This window comes from Pristis pectinata, chromosome 3, assembly GCF_009764475.1.
Source record: "Pristis pectinata isolate sPriPec2 chromosome 3, sPriPec2.1.pri, whole genome shotgun sequence".
Taxonomy (NCBI): domain Eukaryota; kingdom Metazoa; phylum Chordata; class Chondrichthyes; order Rhinopristiformes; family Pristidae; genus Pristis; species Pristis pectinata.
Window position 1 is genome coordinate 50833407 of NC_067407.1, and position 26667 is coordinate 50860073.

General features: G+C 40.0%; 1 protein-coding gene across 21 annotated transcripts in view; it reads right to left on the reverse strand.

Annotated features, from left to right (window-relative positions):
- ptprc (protein tyrosine phosphatase receptor type C) overlaps positions 1-26667 on the reverse strand; it is a 178271-nt gene that overhangs the window by 120079 nt on the left and 31525 nt on the right. For 20 of the 21 annotated variants that reach the window (XM_052010929.1, XM_052010926.1, XM_052010922.1 and 17 more), the window contains exons 1-2: positions 17501-17602; positions 17290-17415 (exon numbers count right to left, since the gene is read on the reverse strand). In XM_052010929.1, coding sequence (XP_051866889.1) covers positions 17290-17362 — 73 coding nt within the window. In that variant the 5' untranslated portion in view covers positions 17363-17415; positions 17501-17602. Of the gene's footprint in view, positions 1-17289; positions 17416-17500; positions 17603-26667 lie in introns of those variants that run through there. The other variant, XM_052010907.1, reaches the window with a different exon arrangement.

Below are 26667 nucleotides of genomic sequence, written 5' to 3' on the forward strand. Positions count from 1 at the left end.
TCAGAAGGTGATGATGAGTCACCTCAAACCACTGTGGTCCTTCTGGTGAAGGTGTTCCCACAGGAGCTCTGGGGATTAGATCCAGCAATGACAAAGGAACGAGAGTATATTTCCAAGACACAACTGCGACTTGGAGGGGAACATGCTGGTGGTGGTGTGGAATGGTAGAGGTCATGGGGTTTGGGAGCTGCTGTCAGAGTAGCTGAGGTGAGTAACTGCAGAGCATTATGTGGACGGTGCACACTGCAGCCACCGTGGAGAATGAATGTTCAAGGATGGTTGATGAGACAAGTGGAGAGTACTCCACCTCACACTTGGCTTGTGCTTTATACATCATATATGGGTCTTGGAGTGACAACAAGTGCGTCACTTGCACAGGATTCCTAGTCTGTAGTCACAGTATTTATATGGTTGATTTGTTTGAGAATTTTGATCAATGGTGACCCGCCCAGGAAGTCAAAGATGGGGAATTGATGACGGTTATGCCATTGAATGTCCAGTGCAGGTGGTTAGGCATTTTCTTGTTGGAGATGCTCATTACCTGGCATCCTTATGGTGCTAATGTTCCTTGTCATTTAGCAGCCCATGTCTAAACGTTGTCTTTGTCTTGCTGCATCAATTCCATTTGTAACTCCTCAACGTGAAGGCTGGAATCAGCAGATGCTGCATCAAGTCACTGAAGTCACATTTTCCTGCAAGGATCTTAATGCTTATAAGTCACATGTGCTGTGCTAATTTGTTATTAAGATCTTTGCAGAATGACTTGATGCAGCCATCTGTCAATTCCAATCTTCATGCTGAGGAGTTACAAATGGAATTGAACATAGTGCAGTCATCAGTGAATATCCCCACATATGACCATGTGCTGGAAGGAAGGTCACTGCTGAAGCAGTTTAGGATGGTTGAGTTCAGGTTACTGCCCCGAAAGACTTATGCTGTGACATCCTGTGGTGGAATGATTTATCTCCAACAACCACAGCCATCTTCCTTTGTCTAAGTTATAACTACAGCTATAGGAGTGATTGCCCCTTGATGTCCACTGACTTCAATTTTACCAGGATTCCTTGATATCACACTCATTCAAATGCAGCATCAATATCAAGGGAGTCACTCTCGCTTTGCCTCTTGAATTTTGCTTTTTCATCCATGTTTCAAGACTAAGTGATGAGGCCCGGTGCTGACAAGAGCCAAACAGGGCATCAATTAAGCAGATTATCGGTGAGTAAGTTTTGCTTAATAGCTCCATCGATGACACTTTCCATCATTTTGCTGGTGTCTGACAGAAAACTGATTGATTGGTAATTAAGTGGAATGGAAATTTTTTTTGGACAAGAATCCCTGACCATCCATTTCCCATTAACTGTTTATAAGTCCAGCGCCATTTATGACTAGATGTGATGGGACTGCAGAACTTTGGTCTGAGTCATTGGTTGTGAGATCACTTCGTTCTGTCTATAGTATGTGATTTATGCATAGAGCTACACCAGCTTGCATCTGATCTTTAGGTATGCTGTTGCTGCTCCCAGAGCCCTCCTGCACGCTTCATAGAACCCCTGGCTTCATAGTAAAAGTAAAGTGAGGGATGTATTGGGCCATGAGCTTACAGATTTCTGCAGCAGCTGATGGTCTAGAGGGCCTCATGGGTGCCTGTTTGTAAGATGCCAGATCTGTTCTGATTTTATCTCATTTGGAATTATTATAGTGTCACAAAACACAATGAATTTTATCATGGCAAGTTAAAAATAAGTCATGAGCAAAATGCAAGATCCACACTTCCAATTATTCAGTTACTTCTTTGTAAACAAATAAGAACTGAGTAGTTTGTAAATTGTTTGAAATGGAATTCTGCTTCTAGCCGCAATAAACTACCATGGGCTTGCATCTATACAGAACTCCCTGAGGAAGCAACTTCTAAATTTTGGCAAGATTTCTACTGGCATTGCAGATGTCATAGAGAATATTTTTTAAAAATGCAGAAGCTGTAAATCTGAAAATAAAATGCTGGAAATGCTCAGCCAGGCAGTGTCTGTGGAGAGAGAAATGCTGAAATTACTTTTTACTCACTTTGTTGCTATTTGCGAGAGCTTGCTGGACACAGATTGATTGCCACATTCCCTATGATACACTGGTGATTATGTTGCAAAAGTCCTAAATTAGCTGTAAAGTATTCTGGGGCATGCCAAAGTTATAAAAGGCATTCTCTGAATAAAGTCTTTCTTACCTTATTCTCAAAATGCTTGCAGACCTTTCCCCTGCAAATCACAGCATGGAGCTATTGAATCCAAAATGGCTCTACCTGTAACTATCAGAGGTCCATGGAACTCTGTGTCATAGCTCATACTGGCAGCACCTTTTATATCCAACACTGGGAGCAAACTCTAACTATCCCAGCTTTCACTGAAGGTCAGATTATCACAAGATCAGTCACATGATGATCTGCAAAGTGCTGTGGAAAAATAGCAGGCAGTTTTGAGGCTAGTGAAACTAAGGTGCCTTCTTCATTTGCCTTACATGCTCTTAGCAGGCAAGAAACAGGTTTTGATACCAGTGAAATAAGGTATTGATCTAGAATAAGTGGGAGTAGGATTAGTGCAAATCAGCAAGAGTGCTCAATACAGATGAGCGGTTAATTGCCTTGGATGTTAAAGTCAAACTCCAAACAGGCAATAAGTGTCGACTATTTCAGATATTGGTATTAATTATTTTAGCTGCACTTCACTTGGTATTTGTGGCAGATCAACACATTAAATAGAGGAATCTCTGGGTTTGAGAGTCATACTGATTTTATGAAAGAAAGCCCCACATCATTCATTATACTACATCCGACCCCGGCTCTTCCAGAACTTTCACCCTTTGAACCCTACTTCTCCACACTTTCTCCACATACTTTAACACTTCCTTCTCAGGAGATATTTGCAGTTCCCTCCTATGAATTCTGTCTGAGTGGCTACTTATGGTTAAAACAGTTACAATCTACCAGCTGAAAAAACATTCCTGGCTCACTGCTTTCAGCAACTTGCTCTAAACTCAAGAGTTCAGATCCTTTTATCGTCTTGATTACTTTGATCAATTGACCTTCACTATTGTCCTCTAACGGTCCTATGTCTCTCTCATAATATTTAAGTAGTTTGCCAATATTAAATCCATTATGGTGTATGAATCTGTTATGTATAAAACAGCTGGAGATGTTCCTTGAAGCCACACTGAAACTAAACATGAATGGAAATCTTTCCTTTTATTCAAATGTCCAAAATCTACACAGTCCAGCAGACCCAAAATCCACATGGAACTTTGGCTTCGCCGATGCCCTGTACCAATCCCACAATGCCTCCCTGCCCTTGTATTAAATGCCTCATGCAAAACCCTGAATCCTTTTGTTCTTTTATGCCTGCTATTGTATATTTAAAGATCATTAGGAGAAATTACTTTCCTTCACCAATTAGATGATGAAACTGGCAGAACAAACAGCCTAACATATTTTTGCTTCCATTAATATCACTGGGAGTTTTAATGAATTACAAGTGACTTTTTAAACAAAGTAAGATTCCCTTTGCTTGCATCTCATTAAATGTTCAGTAATGTTATACCCACATCTACTCTTGAATAAACTTCTTACACCAGATGGTCTAGATTTGCATGGTTTTTGCCTTTCTTTGCTATCTTCAAGTCAATGCCTCAGATCATATTTACCCTTCAATGGGTGGGATTATGTTTAACCTCCATTTCCAGAGTGGTCGGTACCCTACATTTTCTGAGGTTGAATGCATACTGTATTTCCCAGGGTGATAATTTCTCTGCAATTCCATGGGTGACAATTACCCTGCATTTAAAAAATATATCTCTTCTAAGCCAAATCATTGGTCAATAGTAATAGTGTGGCTGCAGTGACATTTTCTGCTATTGTCTTTGGTCAGTAATCAAGTAGAAACAATGATCTATGTTTTCTGTTAAATGGCATCAAAGCAATCCCATGAATATTCACTTTGTGTTTGATTGACAGGTGCCCTGAGCCAAATGTGTCAGGTTGTGGTTGATTTTCAATGACCAATAAAAGTCCTAAATCTTGTTCATTACTACCCAGGAGAAAACAGCCTACTTGGGTGAAACCTGATCCTCTCTCTTCACAATTCCCTCACTACCGATGCACCATGGCTATTGTGTTTATCATCTACAAGATGCACGGCAACTGCATCAACATTAAATCCCTGAGTGTTTACGTGTGTCTGTAAGAACTGTGTGGTTTGACCTGTTGTACCCAAACATTACTGTTTAGTGGAGAGTTATTGCCTTTTAAATAATAGTTTTGTTGATGGTCTTTCATCTTAGCAACCTGCAAAACTAAAGAGTTTACAGAAAGTCCCTGAAAAAGAAACTTCCAGCAAATATGATGGTTCCCATTGGCCTCAGACACATGGGGGCAAGACCATAGAACTGTCCTGCTGGGATACCATACCTGTGGTAGAATCAAACAATAAGAATATGGGATTGAGAATGTTGAACTGCCCCTACTGCACATAAATGGGTATGTTAAAAATCATACAGCTAAGGGCAACTTATTGATTTGAGGAAGGAACTTTTAGAAGGTGCATTAAGACTTCAGCAAGACAGGAAGTATATCTAAATTAGCTCACTCATTTTGCATTGACACAGAGCCAAATGGTGTTAGGCACAAATGCAGGAGGGAACTTCCAAGCTATATCGGGAAGGGAACTGTTTGCTGGCCAGTGGAGACAGAGGGGTCCAGTAGTCTGTCGTGATTATGGGCATGGATTGAAACACTCGGATTAGGAGATTGTGATTTGAAAGGATCATACTACCGAGATCCAGAAGCCATTCACATTTCAGGGTTCACTGTCCTTGCCCAAAAAGACACAGGCCAGGAGGGCCTGCAGAGGAGACCATCAGATTGAGAGACAAGCCAGCGAAGTGAGATACAAGTGAGCCAGAGGATCAGACCAGGTGATGTGTCCCAGAAAGAAAGATGTTCCAAGTCCAGGGCCAATGAAAGGCAATCCTTCCTGGCTTGACTTGGTACAAGAGGACTACTCACAAACCCTCAATGGGAACCACTTCAGAGAAGGAGCGTGCAACCTGTCTGAGCAGCATGAAAGCCAGTTCATAGGAGTTTCAGAACAATAGCTGGAACATTACTGGAGTACAAAAAACAAGGAGAGAAGCAAATGGTTCAACACAAGATAACATCGGTTGAATTTGGCACAAAAAGTACTGGTAGAGAAAATAGGATTGCACAAATTCCGGTGAACAATTCAAGTGTCCAAATAACTTTGGTTGTTTACAGAATTGCTGAGTTGCCTGAATCAAATGCAGAATGAGTTGAAAACTTTCAGAGAGAACAGCATTGCAATGTGACAGTACTTCAAAGGCTCCAAACGTCCCTAGTTGGACTCATGAATGTCAGCCCAGCACAGCGTATAAGAAAATAGACTGAAACAACCAGGGCAGAGTTAAAAGTCTTGGAGATAATCCATAAAGGGAGAGTCAGAGGATAGGACCGTGTGATTTCAAAAGGTAAAGCAGGAAAGAGGAAAGATCTACTGTCTACAAGGAGTCAGAGTGGAAGTCAGAGAGCAAGATGGTATGAAAGCAGTCATGAAGAGCCTTAAGAAGCAACCAAAGTAGAAACTAAGTTGAACGAGTTCATGGTAATGGACCAAATACAATGCTTAACTGTAATTGCTCCAGTGGTTAATTAGAGTTACTTGCCTTGTGTTAGGTTTCATAAGAACCCTTTGATGTATACAGGTGACATCTTGAAAATGGTTGTCAAGAACATGTAATCCAATACATTAATAATTATGAAGACAATTGTGTGAAACTAACAATTTCACAACAGTTGGTGGAACCTGGTAAATATAAAGCCTATCTGGGGAAGGTGATCTTGTGGAATTGTCAGTGCCTGGAGGGCAGACTTCTGGAGATGTCAAGTACAGTTTGCAGTGAAAAGTTCATTCAACAAAACACCAAGCAAATGAGTGAATTTAAAGGTTATAACTACACTTTGATGTTAATAGTTGATATCTTGTTCGGATTTATTACTTGTTTTTGAGGAAGCAATGCAGAGTACCTTTAAGAATGGAGTGCGACATATATTATGACTTCTGACGCATTATTGTAACAGACTCTGCTGTTAATTAAGAGTTTTTGCCTTCAATAAAAGACAGTCTTTTAACTGTTCTACCTGTTATTTGGCTTTACAAGCAGCAACACCAAAAAGCCTCCAGACACCACATTTCCTATGATTTCAACTACCAAATGAGGCAGCAGGCTTATAAAAAGACCACCATCTCCAATTTTCCCACCAGGTTAAACATTATTCAAAATGAAAATGTATGACCATTCCTCCATCATCATTAGATCTGGAAGTACCTTTGCCAAGCTGACTGCAATGACTCTGGAAGATTTCTCACCTTCTCATTGCAGTTAGTGATGAAAAATAATGCTTATTTTTTTTATTTTCATCCTATGTGTAAAACAAAGTCTAGTTAAATTTTATCCCAAAAAGAAATAATCCCATGTATTTTCAAAGCACCTTCTGTTGTCCCAGCCCATGAGGTACTTTTAAACTATAGCCGCGTGGTAATGTTAGAAACGCAGCAGCCATTTTGCACAGAGCAAGTTCCCACAAACAGTAAATGGTCATCACCAAACTTTCTTTTTGCGATGTTGAAGGGATACCGGGGACATTTATTCTGTCTTCAAAATCCTGAAATAGGATCTATCATGTCCACATGGGGAGGCAAACATGGACTCGGTTTAACATCTCCATCAAAAGGCCACACTCTTAGCAGTGCAGCACTTTCTGAAACACCAGCCTGGATTTCAGATACTCAAGTCTCTGGATTGAGGATTAGACAATCTTCTGGTGCAGAAATGATAATCTTACTAAGGAAGCCACAAGAAGACACCATAAAATGAACATCAGAGTCAGATGTTTATGGGTGTTATTTTGTCTTTTTTTCATTCTAGATTTATTTTGAGGTTCAGCATCTCAGATCCCCATCACAAATGAGCTGTGACCTTACAAATCCCAAAGGGTTCGTACAGTTGATTATTTTTGTTCTAGGTCTGGACATCCAATAGAAACCCATTTTGTTTTGTTTCAACTTGCTAGCTTTATCATGTCATCTTATCAAGAATAGCATATTAACACCATACTCGACTGCATCTCATATTTTTAAATGGATAAGGGAACAATTTCACCGTCATACGATATCTCTTAATCTTAATTAGTTCCTTAGATCAATAGAAACTGTTTCTAATAACATTTGTGTAATGTCTTTACTAATGGATAACAGCCACAGTATTTCACAGGAGCATTATCAAAAATCAAATACCAAGCCACATAACAAGATGAAAACAAAAAATAAAATCTGGAAACACTCAGCAGGTCAGAAGGAAATGTTCAAACAAAGGACAAGAGATGGGCCTTACATAATATTCTCACTATCCACAGAGATTCGCAGGCCTGAGTAAATAGAAACACAGACACAAGAGTAGTCCATCTGAACCTTGGGTCTGTTCTACTATCCCACGTGATCTTAGCTGATCAGAGACCTACTCCATTCATCAGTCTTAATACTGTTGATTAACAAAATCCATCAATCTTGAAAATAAGCCATTGCTTTAACATTAATTATCATTTGTGGAAGGATGCTCCAAAGATCTACCAACATTGCATATAGAAAACTTCACTCCTGACAAACCTGATCCTAATTTGTATGCTCTGCCATTGTATCTTTGGCTCCTCAATAAGTGGAAATAGTTTCTCCCTATTTTCCCTTTTCATTCAAATCAACCCCTAACGTTCTAAGTTCTGGTAATGTTTGAAAGGCTTAAACCACATTTACTATTTTAATAAATCCCTCATAAGACATTTTAATAAATCTCTCATAAATTCCTAGAGAATAGTCAAATAAAAATTTCAAAAGAATCATCCATGCCTCCTAACACAAGGGCCTGACCTTGGCAAGTAATTGGTAGGAGCACATGTTTTAAGCTAACGTTCCCGTCACTTATTGCAGGATCTTGGATTATTGGAGTTTCATAATCCATAGAATGTCAGTGGGCCTCTCCAGTGTCCATAACAGATTACATCCATCAGCAAGTTAACCAATCACTCCATTGATTACTGTCTGAGATCTTGCAATTGAAATTTTGCTCCATTTGCCTACAAAACAGCAGTGACAATTCTGCACCATTTTTAAGCCCTCATAAGACTTTAGCTAAATATATTTAGCTAGAATTAGAACATCATGAAACTCAGTGCTAGTATTATCAGTTTTCTTTCTTTGACAGTAATTCCCACTATTCCAAACTAACCTAACAGGCCAAGGCTGATTCTTGGGAAATATTTGCTACGACATTTATAACAGGGTGGCACAGTGGTATAGTAGGTGGTACTTCTGCTGCACAGTGCCAGAGACCAAAGTTCAATGGACGCGTTATGTGTGGATTTCGCAAATCCCTCCTGTGACCACATAGGTTTCCCCGGGTGCTCCGGTTTCTTCCCACATTCCAAAAAAATGCTGATTGGTAGGTGAACTAGCCACTGTAAATTGCCCCAAGTGCAGGTAGGTGGCAGAGGATTCAAGAATGAGCTAATGGACATGTGGGAGGGAATAGGTTATGGGGAACTAAGTGGAGGAATGGGATGAATGGGAATGATCTGAGAGCTGGCATAGACGAAAAAGGGCTGAATGATTCTCTGCTACATTTCATCATTATTAGTCTCACTGTAACATTAGTAAATGATGCAGTTGTTGCTGGTGATTATTTGAGAGGATTATTTAGTTACTTAGGAATAATGATAAATAACACCATGGTCTCAACAACAGATAGCTAAGATGGACAAGGTGTGCAAATGGTGCAGCCATATTAGCAAGCAATCCCTCAGAAGATTTATCAATTCATCATATCAATTACATGATGCCCCTTTATTATAGCCTACTCATGGCTTGGGATTTACTCCCAAATATGTTCTCCCTGTACTCAGCTTAAAAATAAATGTTTTAAAGAGGTGATTTAGTCTGCATTCCTTCATCATTTTCATTTCAGCATGGCAGAAATCAGTTTGATTCCAACACAACTAACTTCACTGGTGACACCCCTTATCTTGAGATTGTGGGCTTGGGCCTGCTCCAAATTGTCCTGGTGAGTGGAGAGAAGAATTCCATTCACTGAATATTGTGTTGATATCCAATAGGGTTGTTATGTCCCTGGGAAGCAAAGTAGGCCTAGTCACGGTAGTACTGAAGGGCAGAGGACCTGTGACCAAGGTTTTAATTAGTGGGGTGATGGAAATGGAGCAGTAAACGCTGGCTCGTTCTTTCTAGTCAGGTCGATACCAAAATAGGGTCTTTATCATGGAAGCACTCAGATGATCTATTCATCGGATGGAAATAGCAGTGATACAAAATGGGTTGCTTTATAGCATGAATCATTGAGTACGGAGAAGCACATATTGCTACTATCTGGTGAATTCATCTAAAATATAATTTACAGAGTAAAATAGCTCCAGTCCTTTCCAGAATCCACTGAGTACATTGTACCCCAGACATTTATTGTGACTTTATTATTTCAGTTAAAGAACAAACAAGAGTAAAGGCTAACAATATGTGGTAAACTTCAAAAGCAATGGAGTTGAATGCACCCTTTCAAGACCACTTCCTTTGTCATGATCAGCCGTTCCCTCAAGAAAAATATTTCTCTCATCACCCACAAAAAGTAACACCCATAGTTAACATTTTGCTTCAAGCCTTCTTCACTACTCCATGAAACTGCAGCACAACGAGTATCTGTCAGTGTTTGCAATGCAACTTCTACAGACGGAAGAGAAGTTGAAATTCCAATGTCGATCAGCAAAAATTCAGCTTATGAACCAGGTTCTAATGGTGGGGCAGGGTCAAAAGGCTAAATGGCCTACTCCTGCTCCCAAACTTCTATTCAAAGACTAGAATTCAATCAGTTTCTTAAATTAGTTCATTGCAAGAAAACAGAATGGTAGAGTAACAACACCAAACTTTCTGTAACATGGAGGCAGCAGAACAACAGAAGGCAGACAAAAGGAAGTATATCAGAGTAGTCATCTCACAAACTTGATTCCAGTGATTGCTAACCCTAACCCTAAGGTATGGGGTAGTTTGGAGAGGGGAGTGCATTTTCTAGCCTTAGAGTCACCTCCAAAACTAAGCTTATGGTTTTACTTTGCTCGATAGTTATGATATCAAGGGATGGTACTTTGTTGTCAACAAAAAAAGACTTGTTCTATAATTATCTATTTGCTATTGAATGTGTGTTTTGAGATGTTTGGGAACTAACCCTTGCTGCAAATTCATTTTGGGGTTACCCACCTAAGACACAGATAAGGCAATTTTTTGTCCCCTCAGAAGGTCATAATTTTTGGAAATTCTTTTCCTCAAAGGGCAGTGGAAGCAGAGTTACGAATATCCTAACAATGCCAAATAGTTCATATTAGGCAAAATCAAAACTGTGTGATTTTGAGCAACTGTATTGCATGTCAAGAAAGTTGGATGTTTAATTTCCATCTCTACATTAAGTTAATTAATCTTGGTTAGCAGTCAACATAAGACCTCGACAATTAGTTGTTGTACTGTGGATCAGGAAAGGAAACAAAAATGTTTCCTGCTCCTGATCTCCAAAATGAGACTCCCAACAGTGGTGTGTAAAGGAGGATAGGATCAGGTGGTTCGGATAAAGACCACAGTCATACAACGTGAAGCTAATCTTTGCCCAAAGTATTAAACATGTTCTCACCATCCCCTTTAGAAAAGAAGATGAAGCAAAATATAAAATAGGTTACTGATTCGTGGAACAATCTTCTTGCTACAATGATAGACTAGTTTCAGCCTCAGCATCCGAACATTCACTAATAAAAAACATACATGTAAATTAGCTACTTGGCCAAAGTACCTGTGAACAATAACCATCCCTAATGAGGGTAACAATGTATCAGAATAGGAGAAGAGAATATGAATTGATTTCTCACTCATGAGCCTGCTAATGCTAAAAAAAAACATTTCTTCCATGTGTCATACCAAAGCAAATGCCCTTTCTCTGAGAAATAAAAGTTTGACACTCAGCTTGCCTTCTTTCAGTAACAGTTTCTGTCACCTGATTATGCAAAACACCAACAGTAAATGCAAAGAAATTGCATTGATTTACAGGGAAAGTACAGCAGGCCCATTGCTCAAGCCTCCTTCCTCATCTCAGACTATCAATACAGCCTTCTACCCCTTTCTCCCTCATCTGTGCATTTTTAGGTTCCCCTTAAATGTACGCATGCTGCTCACCCAAACTACTCCCTGTGGTAGCTCATTCCACATTCTTACCATTCTCTGGGTAAAGAAGTGCATTTCTGAATTTCCCCCTTTCATTTTTGCAACTATCTTACATTGGTGGCATCTAGTTTTGTTCTTTCCCACAAGAGGAATCATTGCTCTGTGCCTCCTTTGTCATTACTTTAAAGGCCTCTGCTGTGTCACCCCTCAGCCTTTGCTTTTCAAGAACAAATAATTCCAGCCTGTTCATCCTTTTCCAATAGGTGTAACTAGTATCATGCTTGTAAAAAATCATTTTCGTTTGTTATCTGTCCAGTGCCTCTAAATCTTTTTATGATAATGTAAGCAGTATTCCAAAGCATGGTCTGGCTGAGGTTTAAAAGGTTTAGTACATTCACAGGAGATTTTGTTTCAAATAAAGAACACCATTAAAACTTGAGACATGTCAGGGAAATATGCTACTATTAAATTGGCTTCTAAAAATGTTCTTAATTACTTGCAACTCAAACTAGCAGAAATGGACAATTGGAATACAACTGCTGAACCTTCCCAATTTTTTTTAAAACTTATTCAAAGTCATGATTTCAGTGAAAAAAAATGCAAGTCCTTCATTACCAAATCTCCCTTATGACTAAGTTGTCAAAATGGCTTACTTCTTTCTTCCACAATATGTCGGTTGACTATTTTGTAGTTGCCTCACTTCAGACCAAGCCACAGCCCTGGCCACAAGGAAGAAGATGTGAGTCCATTTTCTACCACGTAGTCCTTGTTTGATTGTGTAGCATTGAACAGGCACCACTGCCAACAGCTGCAGCACCACAAACAACATACACAAAAATTGTTTGGGCATCCAAATGCAGGGAAGAAATAAAAGTGATCCAATGGAGAAAATGAAGCTATCAAATCCCCATGGCTCACTTCAAAATTGAAGGAATTTGAGTTAATTATTTATTACATAGAAGTGAATTGGCCCAGTGTATACAAAGCATTAAGTGATTGCTTTAAAAACCTCATGTCCAGAATTCCTGTTTGCAAGAACTTCAAATTTATATTCTTTCTTTAGCTCTGAAAATATATCCAATGTCTCATCCATTGTGATCATGCTAACTATCCCCAAGCATTTTCCCAATCCCACAGGAATATGCCTTAACTGAAACAGGGTGTAAATCAGCAGAAACAATCTAAGTACAACTCTCAAAATCCACAACATGTATTTCTTCTTTGAGTTTGACAATTTATGTCTTGGTTCATTTAGCCAACTTGCACATCAGGTGAAGTATGTACAGGGACCAGCAATCAGGGAAGCCTGAGAATTTTAAACGCAACACTACATTTTCCATAAACATCTATTCAAGCAAACAGAAACCAGAGCAGACAACAGTGAGAATATTTTGCTTTGCAATAAGTTCTTCATGTAAAAATGGCAATTAAACAACAGCAGAATAGCACTTCTTGCTGTGTCTGGTGGCAATATTGAGAGTCCTTCCTTTACCAAACAAGTGTAATTGGAAGATGCTCACATTTGATAGCCGATGTGTGCCTAATTTTGTAGGCAGACAGTTGTTCAGACAAAGACCTTCATGCACACTCAAAAAAAAAGAGAATTGGTCACCCTGTAGCTATGCAGCCGACATATTCACACCCAAAATTCCACCATTGTTTCCCTAACTTAATTGGTTTACACACAGGTTACACAGCTCTCTCGGTGCATATAAAGGCAAGTCCATGCCCTGATGTTTTTAAGACTCGATGTTGGAACAATAGTTTGGCAATTATAAAGACTGCAGTAGAGGCTGTAGTGTTTCATCTTCAATGGTAAGTTTATGGCATGCTGTGGAGTCTTTCAGAATTAACATTTTGTAAAACATACAGAAAACTTGTCAGTCACGATTTTAGCTTTTATCAAGGCATCCCTGGAGTGGTAAGAAGCCCCTTATAATATTCAATTCTTACTACACAAATCAGAACCATATTTACAAATTAAGGATAACAAAAGAAAATAGGCAATAAGGGACGATAGTTTTTGAACTTGAAGATATTAGATGTGGAGATTAAAGCACAGTGTTAAAAATCCTCTCTGGAGAATAATAGCCCATTTCTCTGGCTACTTGCCCAGTAGCCAGAGAAATGGGCTATTATTCTCCAGAGAGGATTTTGAATCCCACCACCGTAGCTGGCAACTTTATATTCAAGCAATTCATAATACTGGAATAAAAAGCTAGTAACATGGAACCGACCATGGAATTATCTACCAATTTGTCAATAAAAGCATTACTGGTTCGTAAACATGTTTTTCAGGGAAATAGTCTACTCATCTCCTAGTCTTGTCTGTACGTGGGCCCAGACTCACAGTAATGTAACTGACCCTAAACTTTCACTGAAATAGCCTAGCCAGCCACTCCATTCAGGGGAAATTAGGAATGAAAAATAACTGCTGGCCTTTCCATCAGTACCTACATCCCACAGGTTAACAACTAAAAAAGTATGTGCAACAAGTCCCATTCACAACTGGTGAAATAAATAAAAAACTTCATGGCTGCAACCAGATAGTTTCTAGTACTTTTTGAAAACATCGATGAAACAATGGATTGAATGAAACAACAGCACACTATCCTCTGAAACCATTGCTACATCTTTCCCATCAGGTAACTACTTGCTGGATATGTCCACAATTCTCAATTTAGTTGGACGGTCGTTAACCCACAATGAATAAAACACTTAGTTTCAAATGAATAACTGAATATGTCTCAGCATAATTTCACATTGCATGGCATCACAGATTGTCACTGACTTTGCCTCTAATTTTATGCCATACTTTCTGCCAGATCACAATACATGACTGACAATATGATTTCCATTCACCTTCCTAAGGTTATAGTCCGCTAAGAAATCATTAGCTGGAATAACTACAAAGGAACTGGCTACAACAAGGGTAAAGTGGGACCTCCAGTGCATAACAAGACAGTAAACTGCCTGAGGGACTTAAGTGGCTTTATGAATTGCAAGTGCGAACCTCATGTACTTTGGTGCTCAGTAAAACCCCAAGAATGGATAATGATATGGAATTCTCAAACACTGGATGGATTTTTCAAATTAGCTTTGATAAATTAATTCAGTGTTGCATCATGGGGAGCTGTGATCTGTTTGGTTGCTTTCTAAACGTCAGGAAGCCATTTGGCATTTGTCAGAGTTTTCTTCTGTTGAAACTGGCCATATTTTTTTTCCAAGGAGTCAGCAAGGCTGTCTACAAAGTTGCACCATCTACTGGTTCAAGTTATTTGATGGGCTTTTCTTTCTCTCATAGTATAACAAATTGCTGGCTCCTTTTAATGTAAATACATCAACAAGTTTCAACTCGTGTTGGACCCCATCAAATACCAGGTTAATGTGGAGATACAATATAGGAGAATATATATTACGATGTTTTGATGCTGCAAATTAGCCACGATCATACCAGTTATGAGTGCATATATAGCCTTGCTAAATAGTGGAGCAGGCTTGAGTGGTGAATGGGCTGCATCTATCATGAGTCTCAATGTCTCAGAATATAACTCACTTATCTCCTTATGTTGTTGAGAAAGTTTATGAGGCTCCACTTTACTTCTGATAAGTCAGCGCTGGAATCTCAGAAATTGTACAGTAAGTGAATATGTTATAATCAATTGGATTCTCGTAATGCACCAACAGTAGAGGGGGCCTCCAGCAGTTACATTAGAAAAAGCTGAATTCATGATCAAAAATCAGTCAACTATCAACATTTGTTGATCCAACGCCCTACATGCTTAACCAGTGTTCAGTCGTTCCTACGTGAGAAACAATGAAGAGATTCAAACATGCCATAGTCCCCCTAAACACTGTCAGAATTACAAGACTTCCTATTCCAGAGGCTCACGCATGTAAGCTCAGCAGTCACAGCAGTGCAGTCCTGAGGGAAGGCTGCACTGCTAGAGATGCCAGCTTTTGGATACGAAATTGAATCAAAATGGGGTCTGCTCTCTCAGGTAGATTTCTATTGCAAAGTAGTTACACCTTAGGTACATTCAGTAACGGAGGCTGTTTAGCTGTGCTCACTGAAATTCCTTTCCTCAGAACCTGTGCTGTATGACCTCCTCTCTGCTTTAAAAGACTGCTGCAAATTCATTCCTTTAGATGCATCTCTGCCCCTTGTTCACCACTGCCAACCTTTCCCCATCCTTCCTGATATCTAGTCATTGTCCCAGACTCTGTAAAATGCTCAGAGATGTTTCTATGCAACAGGTGCATGTAGTTCTATCTGTGAACAAGTGGTCTTCATGGGCATGAAAACATGGGCACTGTTGACCAGATTAAAATGTTAAGTGACCAGATTAAAATGTTGAGTGCACATGGACACCAAAATGTAGATAGGCTGTTGCAATCTCTTGAATTTAGTTGCTTGTAATGTGCTTTAGGACACCTTGAGATAATACAAATTGCTTTAAAAAAAAAATCACATTTTTCCAAGTTGTCAGAAAATGTCGGCTTGAGAATAACTTGGGTCCACAGAAGATGGCAATTTGTAAAGGAAAATATATATTTGTGGCACAAGCTGCACTTAAACCATTGGTCAAAAGGGACCCATTTATTAGTTTGTGGGTGAGATACCAACACTTCCTTCTGTAAAGTTTAGAAATGCGCAATTCTGAAATATTGTTCCTTGCCTTAACAGAAACCAAATTATTGTCTATTTAATGACTTAGTTATGTACTGAATGGAAACCATATTTCAAATGCAATGTACAACATGCAATAACCACCATAAAAAAATCCCCAAAAGCGAAGGTGTAATTCAAGGAAGTTAGTTGTTTACTAGAACAAACAAACCGAGATAAGAAGAGTAGCAGATAACGTCAGCGGCAAAGAATAAAACATTGTTTCATATTCTTTACAAGTGGTGCAAAATTCTGCACGTCCAGAAAGTACACCAATCAATGGCACCCTTCCACCCAAACCAAAACCCATTACTTCTCTTTCACTTGTAAGTAAAAATATGTTCCCTTTTAATGATGTTTTTAGTTCAATGTTCATCATTTTGTCAATTGCGCTTGATGTAATAACTAAGATTCTGCATATTCATAAAAAATATGGAGGTAATGCTTTAAGATTAAAGCATTCCCCAAAAAAGCACATTGAAAATGTATACACCTTGCTTACAGAAAAAAAATGTTCAAAAAGTGATATTTTTGTTTAAACAGAATCCAAAACCGAATAAATAACTTCTGAAACAGAAATCTTTTCTCAACTTTACAGGTAAAATTGAGGTACACGTGGTTCTACATTTGATCAATCAATCCACATATACGAAAACACCACTAATGACAATATAAAATGTAATAATTATTAAACAAAATCAAAATGCAATTTCTTACATATTGCTTTACATGCCTTCCAAATCACACTTGGATAACGCTTCAGTATATCCCAAAAAAATTACTGTTAATGTACTTGAAATGTTAAACATTTATTCAATATGGAAGGTGCCTTAATCTCAAGTATCTAAAAAAATCTCCCAGTAGAAGTGTTCATCCAAAGACACAAGTTACAGTTATCTTTGGCATTTATTATATCTTATGTATAAATAAGCTAATTTTCCCAACTGTGCAATTTCCTACTGTAGCAAGACAAAAAAAATCACATCATTTTAAACAATTGTGCAAGAACAGGGAAACTATTTGATTCTACACTAAGGAGGGTGTCTCTCCAATAGCCATATTACTTCTCCAAAATAAATATTTTTCTAATAATCAGCAGGAAAGCGTTTCATATAAATTTAATGCAATATTATGATTTTGGGGCAGGATTAATTTCAGTGTCATACTACACGTCTCCAACTTATAAAGCAAGATAAGACCATCTTTGCACCCATTAATCATTGACAGTTACTAATATTAAATTAATACATTTATGCTGAACGTATATACGCATTTCATGAGAAAAAGGACATATTCTTTTACCTTGAGCGTCAACTGTTGCACCAAATAGTGCTGCGGCCAAAGCCAAGTATTTCAGACAGGCAAACTTGCTCATGTTTTAAATCATCTGGTGATCTGCTCTGGCTGGGACGTTAAACACCATACGTCCTGTCGAGAAACAACACAGCTTTTATTTGTGGGATGTTAACAAAAACAATAAACCTTCGTAATTCGCGCTAAAGTTCAAACTAACTTAGAAGGGCGCACACGTCTGCCTTGATGGATGTTCGATGTGTGCAACTTCCTCCAAGTTTGTCAATGCCTCGAACCACTTGTCCCTGATATACAAGTGATGTAACTCATAGCCTCTCATCGCTCTCTCTATAGGTTCTCAGCACTATCTTCAGGAAGTTGCTCGCTTGTGCAAAACTATATGGTATAGAAACTTCCCCAAAAAGTACTCAGCAAAGACGGGCGAATTAATATACAAGTACGTACACTGTGCATTTAGATCGGAATTGTTCACAGTGGTCTGGGATTCCTTGTGGGAACAGTATAGGGCGAAAACTTCAATATAAAGTTTTATCTTACTTGAATCTGCATACAGCAACTTCAATTTGTGCTCGAGGCAGGGGAACCGGTTTATTATTATTTTAGTTAAGAACTGTGTTAAATGTAATTACTACCTTCTGTTGATGTATGCTATGGTAAGCTGACAAACAAAACATTGCCCCCACTACCACCCTTATCCAACCCTTATAACTCAGATGACGTCAAATCAGAAACGTCAATCGGATGTTTCAGGCCGGAAATATAGTTGTTCAGTCAAATGGAAAAATATGGCAGCACTGAGACAAAAGTGGTATTACAAAAATTAACTGTGATAAAAAGGCTGTACTTTCAGAGTAATGCAGCTGCTGCTCTGCACACTGTTCACGTGAGTCCACAGACAAGCAGGTGTGACTTGTTCATGTCAATTCAATTTCAGAACAAGAACAGAGGAAACAGAAGCAGGAGTTGGCCATTCAACTCTTCATGTCTTAATTCAGTGAGATCACAGCTGGTCGTGAAGTTACTGTATGTATTCCTCAGCCATGAGGGACAATGTAAAGTAACGTGCCACCTGAACATTAAACGTCAGTTTCTAAGCACTTTCTAACACTTGTTATCCTATCATTTGTGATCTCTGGCAAATCACAAAGAAAAACAAAGTAAATGGAGTACCATAAGTGCACTTTGTGTATCTTCTTTCTTTGAAGCAGATGTAAAACAATGGGCTTCCTTAAAATCAGACTGGTTAATGGAAATTCACCTTGCGGGATTTACAAATCACTACCAAAGAATTTGAGATACGGAATAAAAATACACTCTTAAAGAATTTATGTGAGGAAAAAGAGTAAGTAAACACAATGTGAAAGAAACAACAAATTTTGTCAATTTTTGTCAAGGATTCATGTACGGAAAATCATGATACCAACAGTTTTCGAGGAACACAACTCCTCTGTAACACAGGGCGGTAATGTATTTAGAGAATACAGAATACTGGAAATTGGGTTACAGTACCAGGAGCTTAAGGTTCAATATATTAATTAACAGGTCAGTAAGGTAGATTGGAGTTTTCCTCTTTCTCAGATTTGGCAAAGAGCAATCCCCTAGGTGTTTTGTTTCCCATTGGGGAAAGGCCCTATCACCCTTACCTGATGATGGAATCTGATAGGAGAGGAAGGTGGAGCATAGAATAAAAGGAGGGAGGTGGGAGGGGAACCAGTGTGTGAGTGATGGGCAGATGCAAGCGATGGGGGAGGGGAAAGAGATAGGGTGATGGAGGCCAGGTGGATCAGGAGGAGAGAGAAAAGGGAACAGAGACTTGGGGGGGGGGTTACCAGAAGTTTGAGCATTCAATGTTCATGCTGCCAGTTGGGCACTGGTTTGCTTTACTTGTATTTCTGGTTTAGTATAGTGCTATTGACCCTAAGTTTTCCTGAAAAGGTCAAACCCCTCAGTTGCAGAAACATGAAGAGGATTCGTCAACTTCTTCCTTCTTAGGGCAACTAAGTACTGGCATTAATTGCTGCCTTCAACATAACATGCACATCTCAACATCATTGAAATAAAATAAGAATATAAGAAGCCAGGAGCAAGAGTGGGCCAATTTGTCCCTCAAATATGATCTGCCATGATCATACAAGATCACAGATGATCCAATCTTGGTCTCAGCACCATTTCCCCAGTTTCTCCCCACACTCCATGACTCCATTGTAGTTCTAAGATTTGTCAGTCTGCCTTGAATAGTTCACTTCCTCTGGGCTAGAGAATTCCAAAGATTAACAAACATCTGAGAGAAATAATTCCCCTTCATCCCCATTTTAAATGGGTTACCCCTTATTCCGAGGTTGTGTCCCTTATTTCTAGTTAACCATACAAGGGGAAACATCTTCCCAGTATTTGGCCTGTTTAGTCCCTTCACAACCTTAAACATTACAGACGCATCACCTCTTATTCATTCTAAACTCTAATGAGTATAGGCCTAACCAACTCAATGTCTTTTCACAATACAGCACTTTCATCCCAGGAATTAACCTCATAAATCTTCTTGGCAGTGTCGCCAATGCAACAACATCCACGTCATTGGTTTGTGAATATTCATCAAGGCCTTTGAATTCAAAAATGTATGGAAACAAATTGATCATCTATGTATCTAGATGTAATAACAAAACTGTTGTAAGGATTCATTTCCAAGGAATATCTTTTCCACAGCAATACCAGGATAACGATCTGAGTTACTTGCTCTGGTTTCAGTGAAGGTGAATGATCCATGATGGTGTTTCAAATTATCAGTGGGTTTACAATGGCTTTTTGACCCTTCATGGTGAGGAGAAGAACAAACTGTTTAAGGTAACACACAAAATGCTGGAGCAACTCAGAGGGTCAGGCAGCATCCATGGAGGGAAATGGACAGTTGACATTTCGGGTCAAGACCCTTCATTTGAACAAAAAGAAAGAGGGGAGTTAGCCAGTATAAAAAAGTGGAGGGAAGGGGCAGGTGATAGGTGGATCCAGGAGAGGGGAGTGGTGGTGGGGGGGGGGGAAGTGATAGGCAGGTGAGGGAGGGGGGAGAGTGGGAATGATGTCAGAAGCTGGGAGGTGATAGGTGGAAGTGACAAAGGGCTGAAGATGATGGAATCTGAGAGGAGAGGAAGGTGGAGCTTGGAATAAAGGGAGGGAGGTGGGGAGGGAAACCAGTGGGAGGAGTGTGTGGGTGATGGGCAGATGGAAGGAATGGGGGAGGGGAAAGAGATAGGGTGATGGGGGCCAGGGGGATCAGGAGGAGAGAGAAAAGGGAACAGGGATGTTTGGGTGGGGGGGGGGGGGTGGCAGGTGGTTACCAGAAGTTTGAGAATTCAATGTTCATGCTGCCAAGTTGGAGACTGACTAGGCGGAATATGAGATGCTGTTCCTCTAGTTTGCATTTAGCCTCGACTTGGAAGTGGAGGAGGCCAAGGACAGACATGTCAGTGTGGAAATGGGAAGTGGAATTAAAATGGCCGGGAGATCCAGGCAACCAGAAGCTGTTTAAGATATTCATTTGATCATTGGTTTTTGTCCAGGTTAACTGGATGGACACCCATCATTTATTTTGAGAGCCACTGAACCAAGCTATTGGAAAAGTTGCTCTGGCTTGGAGTACACATTTCTTTTGTATGGGGACATACATCATCCTAGATAAGATTAGTGAGCTTTGCCAGGCAGCTCGTGAGGATTGTCCTGGTGTCCTATGAATTTTAGAGACCATATATACAATTCGACTGCACGATTTACCAACACAGAGCACTAGTAAACTTCTTGCCAATTATTCAGTTTGGATCAACATCCATGTCTTCCCCAGGTTATGAATGCCCAATTTATAAAAAGTCCTTACATACAAACAAGTGTTTGGGAGACTGGTGGGATGGATTTGCTGGCTGCTGCTGTGCTGCAGGCATCTTCTGCCAGGTGGGGACAGAACCAGGCATTTCCACCTTTCTTCTCTCTCCACCATCCCCACCCAAGCCGCAACAAATCAGGGGGCTGGGTTGAGCCAAGCAGATCTGCTCATTCACTGAGTCGGTGAGGCTGGCTGGCAGCTGTGCTTCCCATGACTGCTTGCTCTCCAGCTTCTGTAATCCTCTCCCACACACTGTTGTGGTTCACTTGCGACTTACAAACACTTTGGGTGACCAACAATTCTAAAGGAGCAGAACCTTGTCATAACTGGGGACTGCCTGTATAGAGTAAGGCACTGGTTCCACGATTTTGGCAACAAGTGGGAAAGAACATTGGCTATGTTAAAATAAGACTTCAGATTTCATAAGTAACACAGAGTGGATTACTCAACATTGGCAATGCTGTGTAATGCTGCTCAATTCCCCATACAAGAGATGAATCACTGAACACTGAGATAGGCCTGGATCTCTCAGTGTGAGGTTCACATGAAACTGAAGATCCCAAACTAATGAGTGGAATGCTGCTGCCAAATTCCCATGTGAATCCCAGAAAGTCCCCAGAGGCAGAGCCGGAACTTGCTGAGTTTCTCCAGCACTTACATTGGGGGATCTAAATCAGAATTATGAGCCCAATGATTTCATTGGTGACTGTAGGGCTGACGACTCTACAGATTTTTTTTTAAATTAGGGAATTCAAAAAAAAGTTAAAGATTTTTTTAAAAATTTAGGCAGGGAAATCTGTGTCAATAGTTTGCTTTGGTTCCAAACTTTCATCGCGAAGCTTCTCAACTTAGACATACCTTGATGCCAAATCATAAAGAGGTAAGGACATGAAAAGAATCAGGAGTGGGCCATTTAGCCCATCATGCCTCCTCTGCCATTCAATGAGAATGGCTAATCTTTTACCTCAGCACCATTTTCCTGCACTAACCCCATATCCCTTGATTCACTCACTCTCTAAAAACCTATTGATCTCTTGAATAAACTGTGCATCCACAGCCATCTTAGGTGCATAATTCCAAACATTCACTACCCATTGAGTGAAGACATTTATTCTCATCTTTGCCCTGAACCTTTATGTTGAGACTGTGACCCTTCATTCAAGACACCCCAGTCAGGAGTAACAGTATCTTTCATGTCAAGCCCCATTAGAATTTTGTATGTATCACCCTCAACTTATCTTTGTCCTGAAGTTAGGAAATGGTCATAGAATCATAGTCATATAGTTACACAGCACGGAAGCAAGCCCCCCGGCCCAACTCATCCACGTCAATCAAGATACCCATCTAAACTAGTCCCATCTGCCCATGTTTAGCCCATATCTAAACCTTTGCTATCCATACACCTGTCCTCATTATTGTCCTCATTAACTGACTAGTGTAGTTTTAGCCCTTTCCTGGGCAGGCAGCAGGAAATAGGAGTGACCTGGCGATCAGCACACCTCATAAGTTTTCCATCTAATCTCATGGCACACGTTGAACATCAAATGACAATCTCATCGATTGGAGGTGGAGACCCACGTGGCCCTGTCTTCCTTTAAAGCGACACGTAACTGAAAGTACCATGGAGAAGACACAGATATGCTTGATCTGACCAAAAGTATGGCAACAAAAAGACTTGCACATATTCTTTTTATATGCTCAACTTTTTACTGCCTTGCCAAAGCACTCAAATACTTTGGAAACAGCTGATATGTCTTATTGTTTGCCAGAATTATTTCCTCTAAAAGTAAAATAATAAAACCAAATTTAAATATGCAACTTTTAGACACTTAATTGTAGTTTCCCTGCCTCCACCTTTGTATCTGAACTGAGTGTTTCACACTCTGTATAGATAAGCAGAAACTTTACTTTGACCTTTAGGCTGAATGTGCATTATCTGCTTGACAATCAGCTTCCAAGCATGGCAACAATGACATACTTTCCAACTCACTTCAAGGATATTGAAGCAAGTGCAAGTCTGAATACTCTCACTTCAAAGCAAAGTTGGTAAGTAATGAAGGATGATAAAAACTACCATAATATAGGAAATAAGCTCAATATATGTGAAGATAAATTATTTGCATCGACGATTAATAATTTTACTTACTCAGGCAAACCAGGAACAGCGACAGAGTTAGGAAATTGAGTCAAGCTTGTTCAAGAAGAGCAAATAGATAGTGGATGCATCCCTCTTTACCCTTCCCCTCACCTTTTCCTTTCGTCATGTGTCTGGTAAACATTCTTTTTCAAAAATGTACTTCAGTCATAATATATATAGTAAATACAATTGGTACATGTCTTTCTCTACATTCATTGTCCATCACTTCAATACATACTCTTACAATGAGTCAACATCACTCATGGTTCCTCCTTAAGCAACGTACCCATGAAGCATTTGAGAGGCTGTTACACAGGGCCCAGCCCTTCAGTGTCCAGTGGCAGCAAAACCATAGACTGTGGTCCTTCTCCACAAAGCCTTTGTGGTGGCTGCACCCAGCTTCAGTGAGTCCCTCAGCATGTACTCCTGCATCTTGGAACATGCCAGTTGGCAGCATTCACTTGAAGATATCTCCTTACTCCGGAAGATCAACAAGCTTCAGGCAGACCAATATGTGTCTTTCACCAAGTTTATGATCTTCAGCAGCAGTTGATGTTTGTCTGAGTATTTGTCCCCAGGATAGTCGTGTGTTACCTGTCTCTGGTAAACATTGTTATCCCAATGTCAGAAGTCAGGAAAATCTCACCTGCGATGATTCCCAACTGTGCATTTTTTCCACAGCAATAAAGTTCCCATCAAGGTCAGTTAAAAACAAAGGTGTCCCCTCATAACAACAAAGGTTTCCCAAGAAAAATAAAACATGGTGTCATCCAGTAAAAATGACTTACATTTCCATTTGCTTTTTCACATTTTTGTACTGAACACTTTCATTTTCCCCAGGTTACTTGCTGCAATATCTATGGAGACACAAGAGACTGCAGATGCTGGAATATGGAGCAACACACAAAGTGCTGGAGAAGCTCAACAGGTCAGGCAGCATCTATGGAGGGAAATGGATCCCTCCATAGATGCTGCCTGACCTGCTGATTTCCTCCAGTGTTTTGTGTGTTGCTGCAATATCTATCCATGCTTTGCACAGATAAATGAAGCAATGCACACTAGCACATATCACCCTGAAATATCTACATTACACATCCTTAAATGATCAACTTCTCTGACATAAACTCCTGTTGTCCCCCATCTGTACTTGTAATTATCACCACAGTTGTATTCCTTACCAGATATTGATTTTGTTCTTTTATAAAAGCTATTATTTCATGCAATTCGCACTCTGAATCTGAGAATTTATTTCACCGACCCTTTATTGAGCTGTGAAAGGTTCTGTCCTTCTAACATTAATGCTTGTTAGAAACTTGTTAATGTGCTTACACCCTCTAAGTACTGTATTTATCATCCAAATGAAATATCCCCTTGCAGTTACATTATCCATTTTTTTCAGCTGGACCAAAGCTTTTGCTTTGTCTACGTTCCAGTGAAAACAATTTCAGTTCTCTCTCCTAACTCCCCTAATGCTAGAATAGTCCATGTCCAATTGAAGGCAAGATGTTTAAAGGCACAACAAAAACAAGACTCCAAAGGTTGCCCCTTCAATTGAGCTATGATTGCCTGTTCTGGATAAACCTAGCATGTGGTAGGACCAGAATTAAGCAAAAAATAGTGAAATCAACATTATATGTGCTAATATATACTGCCAGGCTGTTCAAAAAAAATAGTAAATGAAATCTGGCCCAGATCACATAAAGAATGGAGAGAAAACAGAATGTGTTCATGGGGCACCTTATCACAATTCACAGAGCAATGCAAAAAGTAAATACTTTCACATAATGAATTGTTGCTGCCACATTGGCTGAGGGTGTAGACAGATTGGCTTTCTTTGAAAAAGGAACACCAATGTGAATATTGCTGTTTAATCCATCTTTGAGTCAGTGCACCAGGATACCATGGTGAGTGCAATGGCCTTGCAACATCCACTTGCAACAGGTAGAACCAAAGGCTCTGTTTAGCGTCTCTCAAAAGGCAGCAGCTCTAATGTGGTAGACAAATCTCCCTCAGCCTCCACAGCCTAGAATGTTGCCCAACAAAGTGCTGGAGAGCTTTCTGAGTCACATCTTCACTATTGGGGCAAATATTGCCTTGTCCACTGCTGGAGTTTTGTGCACAGTTCCTCTCACCACAATGCAGGAAGGATATGACAGCACTAGAAAGGGTGCAGAGGAACTTAAAAACATGAGAAGTAGACACAGAAGCAGCAATTCTGCCCCACCATTCTATAAGTTCATGCCATACCACTTCCCTACTCTAGAGTCATAAAGAGACACCGTAGGGAGTAGGTACTTCGTCCCAACAAGTACACATTGACTATCAACCACCCACTTACACCAATAATACATTAATTCCATTCTTATTCTCCCCACATTTTCACCAATTCCTCCCAGATTCTACCACTCACCTACACAGTAGGTGCACTTTTAAAGTGGTCAATTAACCTGTCAACCCACAAATCTTTGGGATGGGGGAGGAAACTGGAGCACCCGGAGGAAACCCACACAGTCGCAGAGGGAACGTGCAAACTTCATGCAGCCAGCACCTGAGGTCAAGATTGAATCTAGGATCACCAGAGCTACAAGGCAGCAGCTCTACTAACTGCACCATCGTGCTACTTAATTCAAAATTCCTCCATTCCTTCAATATCTAAAAACATCTTGATTCATGTTTGAATGCACTCAGCAACTGCACCTCTGCACCCCTCGGGGGTAGACGATTTCAAAAATTCACCACTCTCCGAAAGAAGAATTTCTTCTCATCTCTTGTCGGGAATTATAAGGAAGTTACTTGGGCTGGAGAATTATTGTCACGAGGAGACACTAACTAACATGAGCTGTTTCTTTTGGGGACAAAGAAACTAAAGAGGTTGCTAAACTGAGATGTGAAAATTGTGGTGGGCCTGTTCCAATCTCCCTGGGCAGTGAGATTGTGAGATTGATAATTGGAATTAGAATGATTCCTATGTCAGTCCTTGGCCTCCTCCACTGCCAGGAGAATTCCAAACACAAACTGGAGGAACAGCAACTCATTTTCCATCTTGGAACCTTGCAGCCTAACAGCATGAACATTGAGTTCTCCCACTTTAAGTAATCCCCACCCCCGTTCCCCACAACCCCCCCCCCCAACATGCTTCTTCTCTTCTTCCCTTTTCTAGCCTCTCTCTCCTTTTTCTACACCCCTCCCTTGTTTTCCCCTTTCTCTCCTTACCTCTGACCCATCCCTCAGTGGATCTGCACTCCCCTCCTCCCCCGCACCTACCTATCACCATCTCTTACCTGCATCTACCTATCACCACCTTGTGCCCACCCCACCTCCCCTCTTTTGTCCACCTATCGCTGCTCTGCTTTTCCTT